The 10,108-nt window shown below is 59.9% G+C and overlaps 2 protein-coding genes across 3 annotated transcripts in view; both read right to left on the reverse strand.

Moving 5' to 3' along the window:
- Positions 1–213: 213 nt before the first annotated feature.
- SLC27A3 (solute carrier family 27 member 3) lies at positions 214–5,023 on the reverse strand. 2 transcript variants are annotated; one of them, XM_029228027.1, is made up of 10 exons: positions 4,168–5,023; positions 3,611–3,820; positions 3,113–3,271; positions 2,427–2,551; positions 1,957–2,151; positions 1,760–1,850; positions 1,452–1,650; positions 1,106–1,203; positions 850–980; positions 214–536 (listed from the first exon to the last, which is right to left on the reverse strand). In XM_029228027.1, the coding sequence occupies exons 1-10, from the start codon at positions 4,814–4,816 to the stop codon at positions 360–362; spliced, it is 2,034 nt and encodes a 677-aa protein (XP_029083860.1). In that variant the 5' UTR covers positions 4,817–5,023; the 3' UTR covers positions 214–359. The 2 variants fall into 2 exon arrangements, with proteins under 2 accessions (XP_029083860.1, XP_029083861.1); XM_029228028.1 differs by having other exon boundaries at positions 218–536; positions 1,957–2,052; positions 4,168–4,938.
- A 1,221-nt stretch (positions 5,024–6,244) lies between these two features.
- INTS3 (integrator complex subunit 3) overlaps positions 6,245–10,108 on the reverse strand; it is a 39,295-nt gene continuing 35,431 nt past the window's right edge. The window contains exons 24-30 of the mRNA XM_029228029.1: positions 9,903–10,016; positions 9,464–9,512; positions 8,218–8,385; positions 7,781–7,881; positions 7,588–7,660; positions 7,227–7,383; positions 6,245–7,110 (exon numbers count right to left, since the gene is read on the reverse strand). Of these exons, the coding sequence (XP_029083862.1) occupies positions 7,033–7,110; positions 7,227–7,383; positions 7,588–7,660; positions 7,781–7,881; positions 8,218–8,385; positions 9,464–9,512; positions 9,903–10,016 (740 nt within the window). The 3' untranslated portion in view covers positions 6,245–7,032. The remainder of the gene's footprint in view (positions 7,111–7,226; positions 7,384–7,587; positions 7,661–7,780; positions 7,882–8,217; positions 8,386–9,463; positions 9,513–9,902; positions 10,017–10,108) is intronic.

Consider the following 10,108-nt stretch of genomic DNA (forward strand, 5'->3'; position numbering starts at 1 on the left):
ATATCCACAAGCACAGACAGACATCAGTCATCAGGGGTTTTCCAAGGACAAGGATCACACGGGGTCACCTGAGAGGAAAAACACTGAGGTCCAGACACTGAGCTCAGGCCACATGGTCAGGGCAGGAGCGCCTGTGGCTCCAGGCGGGTGAAAATGTCTGCGGGAAAAGCAGTTCCACAGACAGACAGGGAAGCGAATATTGTAGATGAGAAAGACAGAGCCAGATGGGCTCTGGCCACATTTATTACAAAATAAAGATTACAAACCTGGTATAGAAGAGATCCCTGACGGCGGCTGGTACACCTGCAATAACCCCACCCCACAAAGTCCCTCCCTCAGGCACACTGGTGTGGAGGCTCTCAGATGCGAAGGTCCCCGGCCAGGAGGGCACTGTACCGGGCAGGTGTGAGGGGCAGGTAGGCGCCCCCAGCCTGGTCCAGAATGTAGAGGGGGTCGGACAGTGCGCTTGGGTCAAAGCCCTCCTTTGCCATCCGAACCTTCTGCTGCTTGAAGGTCTCTGTGGTGGCCAGTGACTCCTGGGGAGGGGGAGGGGTCAAAGGGGGCTGAAGGAAGGGGTATTCTGCCCCAGTGGCTCAGGGAAATCGCCTGAGTTTCGTTAAGGGGCAGGTCTGGGGGAAGGGGGGGATGAGGTCAGGGTTTAGGGGAGGGGGTGACAGGGAAGAGAAGGGGCCAGGCCTGGAGGGGGTGAAAAGCATGTGTCTGGGAAGGAACTGTTCCTTCTCTTCACAGAATGTATTACGTGGGGGTCCCTTTGTGGGGTTTGGGAGCCACTGACTGCTGCAGATATACGGGGTGAGGTAAAGGGTCAGGGCAGGAGTGGCTGGTTACCTGAAGCCTTAGGAATCGAGGCCGGGCATAAGGTGGCAAGTTCTCGGAAACATGGACGTAGAGCTGCACAAGGTCCAAAGAGTGGGGGGGACGCAGAACCAGGGCTGCCATCCCAGCCCTGCCTTCGTGCCCTGGTGGGCGTGGGGGGCAGGGTCAGCCGTGGTAGCTGACCACCACAAGGCCTCATGCTCCCTGCGCCCAAGTAATACCACTTCAGGGTGGTGGGCCGGGTCCCCGCCGCCCCGTGGCTGGGCACCTGGCACAGTGACTCCGTAGACGTTCACCTCCTGAAGAAAATCCAGGGCCTCCAAGGCCTCAGCCACCTCGGTCGTGGCCACATTCTCCCCCTTCCACCTGCCAGACAGCAGAAATTGGAAACTGGGAGTCAGGGGTCTGGGCCTAATGAGATTGGTGGGGAGAGAAAGAGGTCAGGGATGAGGGCGAGGTGCCAGAAGGTCTTGGGGAAGACGTGTTTAGGAGGTTGGAGATGAGAGCTTAGGTGAGAAGCTGGGTTGGGGCAGATTAGGGAGTGGAGGTTTAGAGGGTTTGGGTCACAGAGATGGGATGCCCAGGACAGAAATCAGAGAGTTAGGGGCAGATACCTGAAGGTATCTCCAGTACGATCGTGGAAGCGAAGAAAGCCTTGGTCGTCGCAGACCAACAGGTCCCCAGTGTTGAAGAAAACATCCCCAGGCTGGAAGACATCCTTCAGCAGCTTTCCCCGGGCCAGCTCTGGCCCCCCAGCATAGCCCAGGAACGGTGACTGCTGGTTCACGGGGGCCACCAGCAGCCCTGGCTCACCTGGTAGAGTCACTGGGGTCAGGGGGCCGCCGCCCACCACACTCTCCAAGTCCAGTCCTCCTCTGCCAGCCAGCTCCACCACCCCTACCCACCTCGCCTGGACACAAACCTGGAGATGTGGCCACACAGAGCCCCTGGGTGTTCCGAATCGGCTCCCCTGTGGTGACATCATAGCGAATCAAAGAGAAGGGGAAGACATGCTGGGGGAAGGGAGACCCAGGCACTGGGTCATTTCAGTTGCACGAGCCCCCTCCCCAGCAGCCCCCCGACGTTCCACAGGTTCTCCAGTTTCCTTCTGTAACTCACCTTGTAAAGCCAGGAGGCGCGCCCCACAGCACCCCGCTGTCCTGTGTAGTTGAAAGTGGCCACGTTGCCCTCTGTCAGTCCATACGTCTCCAGCACCTGCAGGGGCCCGAAGCGCCTCACAAAGCGCTCCCAGGTGTCTGGTCGCAGCCCGCTGCCCACCACCAGCCGGACCTTATGTCCATGTTCTGCCTTGCTCTGAGACAAGTGGGGGGAGGGGCAGGAGCTTCAACACCAAGATGCCAGCTCCCCCAGGTGCAGCCCTGTCTCCCACTCTCCTTGCACCACTTCCACTGTGACCTCCTTGAGGTGCCCTAAGCACCAGAATCCTACCAGCCCAGGCTCCTTACCCTCCCTTTCCATTTTCTTCTTGCTTCCTCTCCCTCCAACTCCCAGACAACCATTTCAGTGTCCCCTGCCAAGTGCCCATCTCCCTGCCTTCGTGGCTCTGCCCAGGATCTGTGCCCACGCACCGGGGGTTGGTTCACAAGGTATCGACATAATTCCCCGATGTACTGGAACACCGTCACCCTGTGCTGCTGGCAGTCCTCCCAGAACTGACCAGCTGAGAACTTGGACTTCAGCACCACTGTGGCCCCTGCCAGAATCAGAGAGGGTGAGGAGGAAGGAAGGAGGTGAGGTTAAGAGCTGGGGGGTGGGGGGGTGAGGAGTCCTGACCCCCTCCTTCTCAGGCATCAGCCTTCACTGTACTGTAGTTCCCCGGAAAAGCCTGGCTGTGACATTCACACTTTCCAAAGGCCAAGTTGGCCCTCAAACTTTCCCACCGTTAATGCCCTCTCCCTACTTCCCATCCCCAAGCAGTCCATCGTCTGAACCCTGACCCCAAGCCACGACCCTCTTCTCCATTTGCCTCTTCCTGGGCTGACACTCACAGCCCTCCCCTCCCCTGGCGCCTGGAGTTCTGTGAACTGCATGGCTGCCCTAGTTGCTCAGCCTGTAGGTCTATGCCGGTGACGCTTCTGCATTGAACCAGGAGCTCCTGGAGAGGAGGCCCTGCCTCCTTCCTCTGGATTCTCTACCCTGAAGGCCTCAGGAAGCATCCCCAAGTGAGCCCACCACAGTAGGTACTTAATAAATGTTTGCTGGCCTGAACATCTGCCGGGGGGCTGAATGGGGGGTTGGGGTGGGGGAGACTGACCAATGCCCAAGCACCCCACGATGCCCAACAGGGAGCCAGACATGTGGTAGAGTGGGAGGGCAAGGTAGATCACATCCTCCTGGTGGGCGCCGCACAGCTGGTAGAATCCTTGGCATTGCAGGACCTTCAGATGACTGATCCGAGCAGCCTTGGGGAGGCCTGGGGGGAGGGGGAGATCAGGGGAAGGGTCCGAGCTCCAAGCCTTGTCTCCCCCTTTGGCCCTGTTGGGTTTCCCACAGAAAGCGGCAGAGGCAAGGCTGAAACTAAGAAGAAGGCAGGCCAGGCCGTCCTAGAAATGTGGTTAAGTTCGGAGAGGTGGAGAAATGAAGAGGGGTGGGAGGGTTGGCGAGACAGGAAATATGGCCGCTGGAATCAGCCTCCTCTCTGGGGGCTTTGGAGAAGTGGACTACGAGCTGAGGAGGTCACAGTTCCTGTTCCCAGGCCCCTGCCTTCCTTGTCTTCAGTTTCTTGGAGGTAAATATCGTGTCCAGCCCTCACCTGTGGTGCCAGAGGTGAAGATATACAGGCACGTGTCCATTATGTTCTGGGGGGCAGACAGGTACCCGGGCACTGGCCCATCCACTTCAGCAGCGGCCTCAGCCAGAAAATCGGTGATTCCAGCAGGATGGGTTTCAGAGCCTGCAGCCCACAGGTGGAGCCCCATGGCTCTCAGGGCTGGCAGGTCAGGCTCCAGGGACTCCAGGAACTCTGGATGGGACGGGAAAGCATAGCTCCACAGCTCTACCGCTACCCAGAAGCCTTCCCCACACTTTACCCCATTTGTTCCCCCACCCCCACCTCGCAGAGCTCCCGGGTGAGGCTGAAGAGTACGGTACGGACGTGCCATCATGGGTCTGGGACCTGGAGCCCAAGTCTTTGGAAATCCTTGGGAAACCAGAGACCCAGCTTTATCCCTTCGCGAACCCAGAGACCCGTCTCCTCACCCTTTCCGAACCCCCTGGCCTCCTTCCCAGCCCACCCCTTCTTTGCGCCCCCCCGACACGCCCCTTTCTGTGGCTGGCCCCGCGCCCGTCTGTCGAGCGCTCCAGCCTTACCTGGCGCCAGCACGAGCGCGCGGGCGCCGCAGCTGCGGAGACAGTGCAGTAGGGGGCCCCGGCGCAGAGCGGTGGGCACAAAGGCCACACGCAGGCCGGCCTTGGCCAGCCCGAACCAGAGCCACAGGAACTCTGGGCAAGCGGGGAGCAACAGCGCCACGATGGCCCCAGGTGCCAGAGGGGCCGCGCCATCGCCTTCCCGCACGGGCCGCGCAGCTCCGCTTCCGGCCGCCGCGTCTCGTACGCCGTGCACCGCCCGCTCGCCTTCCCCGGCGCCCCCCGCGCCGCTGTCGCCGCCGCCGGGCCCCCCGTCCCAGCCTCGCGCGCGCAGGAAGGCGCGCGCAGCCCGGTTGCTCTGGCGCTCGGCCTCCGCGTAGCTAAAGCGTTGCGCGCCATGAATGAGAAAGGTGTGCGCGGGGCGCTGCCGGGCCAGCTGCGCGAGGCGCCAGGCCAGGCTGCAGCCCCCCTCTGGACCTTCCGGGTCTGCGGCAGCCGCGGCCAGGGCGCGCGCTCGAAGGGCCCGTTTGCAGCGTAGGGCGCGCACCGAGAAGGCCAAGTCTGCCGCGAGCCAGCGCAACTGCGGCCACAGGCGCAGCTTCAGCAGCAGCAGCGGCAGCAGCAGCAGGGGTAGCAGCAGGAGGGCGGCCATCGTGCCCGCTTCCTCGACTCGGCCCCGTCTGGCCCCAGCCGCTCGCAGACTGCCCAGATACTCCCTTCTGAAAACCTGGGGCCGCTGGTTCTAGTGCTGAGACCTCTCCTTCCCGGGAGCGCGCGCGCTGGCACACGCCTCTTCCCACCCAGACCCGCACCTCCCTCCCCACGGGCGGAGAGCAGAGGCCCGGGAGGAGTACTAGTGGGGGGCGGCCCCGCATGCCCGGCCCTCCCCACAGCTACGCTCCGCCCTAGGCGCGCTCCCTCCCGGACGACTCGCAGCCCGCACCCTACCAGGTCCTGGGCGGTGCTCACGCCTTCCCTTAATCCCAGGATCGGGTCCGTTTTAGGTTTTCTCCTCAAGGGAGGTCTAGACATCTGGCTGGACTTTGGACCCCCGGCCAGAGAGCCAGGGCACTAGGATCCAAGTCCATCTTTCCCTTTCTTCCCGTTTTCACCCGTGACAGGAGGGTGGCACTGCTCTCCCAAAAGAGACTGAAGAACTCGGCCCCTTGCCCACATGGTGCTCCAAGTCCCCGCACGAAAGCCGGAGCTATGCCCTCCCTCCAGCCGCCAGGAGCAGCAGCAACCCCAGAGGGGTGGTAGCCGAGAGTGAAGTAGGGGAAAGGTGGAGGCCCAGACAGTCAGATTTCTGGAGGGGCCACGGCGGAAGCCCCTCCCCTTGGGCAAAGGTACAATAACTGGGGCCAGCCAGCTAATGCTTTCCATCCTAGTTTTAATTGCGGCAGAGAAAACTGGGGAACGAGCGAGGAAGGAAAAAAGGAGGCCTCCAGGAGTTGAAACGTTCAAAGGAAGGAGTAGCAGCTTTGAGGGAAGGGAGAACCTGGATTCTTTAAAAGACAAATTTGCAGGCTGAACAGGAGGAGCTGTCTGCAGTCGGCCCAACTGCACTCCTCTCTCCTCAGCCTGCCCCTCACAACCTCCCAGGACAGCAGGGGAACAAAAGCATAGCCAAGGAGCTCTTTTCTGCCGGTACACATGGATGGGCAAGTGGCCAGACTGTGGAAGAGAGTTCTTCTTCCCAGGTATCTGAACTCTCTCCCTCACCCCCAAGCATTTAATCCTCCAGTAGTTGGTAAGCACAGAGTATGACAAATACCGGCTTTTGGAAGCCTCTGATTTCTTGAGAGATGGGTAAAGACAAACAGCCTTTTGGGAGGTGGTGCCAGCATCAATTTCTGCCTGGCCAGGTCAGTGCCTGGCCTGCACAGCCAGTGGCAGCAAGGATGGGGGCATAGAAGCAAGAAGGATTGGGGGGGGGGGGTAAAGCCAAGCCTTCTGCTCCAGACATAGAAGGAGGTGGGCAGGAAGAGAGAAGGGGAAGCTGTGAAGGGGGGGGTGCCCATTAAATCAAGACCACCTGTACGTGCACAGGGTAAGTGGGGGCAGCAACTCCGGCACAAAAGAGGTTCTGGCTTGTTTTATTGTCATTTAAAAACAACTTTTAAAATGCGATTATCTCTGCCAAAAAAAAAGAAAGAAAGACAGAACCAAGGAAATGTGACCATTTGACAGTTCTGTGGAACATGTCTCTGGGACTCCCTGGGCTCTGGCCCGACTTGAGGTGCCAGCTTCAGGCCAGCACAAGCCTCCAGGTGGGGCTGTGGCCTCCCTCTCAGGTTCCTTCCCAAACACTTGTGGCATCTGGCCCATGGAGAGGAAAAGGCGACTTGACCATGTCACAGATTAAATGCCCACTTCATACTGGTGTATGGAGGGCAACTATATAATGCCTGTTCAGAGCAAATCAAGACCTGAAGGGGGAAGTTGGAAGGGGCACCCACACAGTTTTCACTCTCATCCTAGCCTCTCTGGCCAGCTGCCCCTCTGCCATTTCTCTTCTCTACTGAAACACTTTTGGGGGAAGCTGGGGGAGGGGGCAGGAGGCTGAAGACTTCCACCACAGTCCAGGTTTTGTACAGCCTCTGGTTTCCTGGAAACCCTGGAACCCCAGTATCAGTGGGAGCAGCAGTGTGATGCGGCTGGAGGCCCCAGAGAGGAGGGAGGAGGGACTGGGGGCTGCACGGCAGCTTCTCAGGCTGCGCTGAAGGAGGCAGCTCGTCCTTCTCCCAGGGTGAGCTCTGGGATGGGGACAGGGTGTTGCCCCTACAATCTCCCCAGCCCCTATTAACCTCTGATTCACCAAGGAGGGGAGGGCAGTCCAACTGGGGGTGGAATGGGGAACACAGGGCCTCAGTCACTGTCAGACCCCACTGCAGAGGACCCCTTCCGTTTCCGCTTGGTGGGCTTTGGTTTTGTGTCTTCTTCCTCCTGGAAGAGATGGAGGGGAGGGAATCACTAGCCTGGGCAGCGGCTGGCCCCAACTCTACCTGCACCCCAAGTCTCCTTTTCCTCCTGTGCATGGCTTGCACGGCCAGGGGTCTCACCGAGGCACTGCTGGAGCCTGACTCTTCCTCCGCATTGGGGGGCTGTGTGGCATTCTTTCGACTTCGGGGGCTGGACAGAGCTGCTTTTCGCCGGCTCTTGGGTGGCTTGGTGGAAGAGTCCTCGTATTCCTCGGCCAGGGAGAAGAGATCACTGAACCTAAGGGAGAGAACAGGCTCTCAGAGGGTGGGGGTCCTGGCCCCATGGCCATCCTCCCATCCTTTTCTCTGACCCCATGCCAGGGTCTCCATTTGTTCTCAACGCCATGGTCTTGCTGGTCACTAAGTTTGTGTCCCCAGCAGGCCACCCTCACCCAGGCCTTCTTCCACTACTTCCCAAGGCCCAAAGTGCAAGGAGCCTCACTTCATCTTGTGGGCTTCGTCACAGCTCGCCTGGACGTGCTGCAGAGCCTGCAGAATCGGGGTCTGGCTGAAAACTAGAGGGAGGGAGAACAGGGAAGGAGGAACAGTGAGGTGTCTGAGAGCTGCCCCGCCCGGATCCACGGATGGTGTGAGCCAGGGCAGTGCCATGCACTCGGAGAGGGCAGAAAGCATACAGTTCTGCTTGGTGTTGGTCAGGTTGAGACGCAGGTTGTCCAAGTGCTCTAGGATCTGCTCCAGAGTCAGCTGGGCCAGCTTGCTGCTGGAACTCCTCAGGCTGCAGGGAAGTCACAAGAGCCAGAGTCTGAGCTTGGGGTGATGGCTCCAGGAGAATGAGACACCCTCCCCCACTGAGGTCCCTCCTTAACGCAGAGGCAGCCCATACGGAGAAGGGGACAGGAGGGCTGGGAGGGCCAAGCAGGGTAAGGGAGGTGTGCCTGGAACAGGGACCAAAGACAGGGCACTAGGAAAGGAGGCGAAGGGGCCACAGTGGTCCTGCACGCCAGGTAGCTTCACACCACTAGATGTCGCCCACAAGCCAGGCAGGGAACGAACTGCATGGCCCTGGTGCCGGCCTGTGGACAGCGGGCAGCCGTGGCATGGAGGGTCCCACCTCTGCCTCTTGCGCGGGAGGCTGTTGTTCTTGATGAGCAGGGACTTGATGTGCTCAGCCAGCAGCTCGTCGTGCTTCATGCACCAGTGCCTCAGGATGCTGGTGGTGAACTGGTCGTCGGGGTGGCAGGGCCGGCTCAGCACCATCTTCACCATCTCCTCGCTGGGCCTGGGGGCGAGGGGAGCGGGGCGCCCTGCTCACACACCTGGCCACAGGAGCCCCTGGAGCTCTCCCACTGGCTTTTTCCCCAGACCTTGGCCTCCCCATCCCTGCGCCACCCCCAACTTGCGGCAGCTTCCTACTCTCACATCCCTCTCCTTCTTCTCTTTGGGCCGAGGAATGCCTGGTTTCATCCTCTGTGGAAGCCAGGAGACAAGAAGTGGGACTCTTCAGCTTCTGTGACAGTAGAAGGTGCGTGTGTGCGCGTGCATGTGTTGGCAGGGAGGGCCACTAAGTCTCCCGCACTTTGCCCAGGACAGTCAGGAAGTGGGCCAGGCAGGTAGGAGGACAAGTGTGTGGTGTGTGCGCGCTCCCCGACCCCTGCCCCACTGGGTGGGTGGGCCACCCTGGTGTCTAGCCCTAGGAAGGTACAGGGGAGGTGGCGGGAAGCCACAGCCCCCACGCAGCCCTCCAACCTTCCCGCCTCCTTTAGGAAGTGCTGGACCGTGTCTACTCTCCCAGCCAAGAGAGGAGAAAAGGTGGAAGGAAGGCAAGAAGGTAGGAAGGAAAAGATATACAGCTGTGGCCCCATTTATCTGGGGCTTTTGGAAAAGTGCCTGTGATGGAGCGAGGGGCCTCTGCCTTCTCGCCCTCTCCGCCCCACCCCTGGCAGGGAGCACGGGGGTCCAGCTGGCCTTGCTTTCCGCAGTTTGAGCGAGGGGATGGTGTCTGACCCCCCCTCTCTGACCCTTCCTCCTCTTGGATTAGCCGCGTGGTGGCCTCAGGAGCACGGGGGAGGGGAGCAGGAGCCACCGGGGATTAGAACTGCTGTGGCAGCAGGAAACGGGGATGTCCGGCCCCCACCTCTGAGGGCAGCTCCTGGTGGGCAGGGGGGTAAAGTCGAGAGGAAGCCCATATCCCAAGGGAGCTGCTTATTTGTAAATCACTTTGGGGGAAGGGTAGAATAAGCAGATGTCAACAATAGGAAAAAACACGGCCAAAGGAGCAGGACAGGAGCCCTTTATATGGCAGCATCTCTTGGTATGTTGAGATTGAGGACTAAAGAGCCCCCGAGGGTGGAACTCACTTCTCTCTTCGGAGCTGAAGCAGTAGGCAGGACAGGGCCTCTGGGTGCTCTGTGGGGGAGGGGAGAGGCTGTTCAGAGGAATGCAAAATTCCGGGAAGAAATCCTGGCACCTCTCCCATCCCCCAACCAACAGCCACTGCAAAGAGCAAAGATAATCATCAGCAAGAAACCAGGAAGAACAAGCCCCTAACCCACTCCTCTAAAATCCCAAGCCACCTGAGCCCCAGTCTAGCACCTGGCTCAGAGGAGGCCTGCAGGATACACCTAAAGGGCAGAAGCGACTGACAAGGAGCCTGCCTTTTCGCACTTGGCACTTTGGTGGGAAGGGGGACAGTGGATCTGGGCTCATCTAGAAAGAAGCTCAGCGGCCTAAGCCTTGCAGCAGCTGGACTGGGAGTGCCCTCTCCCTGCTGTGTTCCACACCCACAACCCGACTCACCTTTGTACTTGAGGTGCTGCAGGATGGGGATTATGGTCTCCAGGGGGATGTTGTGGGCCAGGAAGAGCTGCCAGGCACAGTACTGCTCAAAGGTTTCCCAGTCCAGGCTCTGGACTGAGGAGACAGAGAAGAGATACCCTCATTCATATTCTCAATCTCTCTCTCTCTCTCTCTCTCTCTCTCTCTCTCTCTCTCTCTCTCTCTCT

Source organism: Monodon monoceros, unplaced genomic scaffold (genome assembly GCF_005190385.1).
Source record: "Monodon monoceros isolate NGI ecotype Baffin Bay Population unplaced genomic scaffold, NGI_Narwhal_1 Super_Scaffold_18, whole genome shotgun sequence".
Taxonomy (NCBI): Eukaryota; Metazoa; Chordata; class Mammalia; order Artiodactyla; family Monodontidae; genus Monodon; species Monodon monoceros.

Bases quoted from the DNA above. Each gene is read 5' to 3' on its own strand.
- SLC27A3 (XM_029228027.1), bottom strand. From the start codon at position 4,816: ATGGCCGCCCTCCTGCTGCTACCCCTGCTGCTGCTGCCGCTGCTGCTG. The intron at 3,821-4,167 runs GTAAGGCTGGAG...CGTCCCATCCAG, and splicing joins CGCGCTCGTGCTGGCGCCAG to AGTTCCTGGAGTCCCTGGAG. The intron at 537-849 runs GTAACCAGCCAC...CCCCCTCCCCAG, and splicing joins CTCGATTCCTAAGGCTTCAG to GAGTCACTGGCCACCACAGA.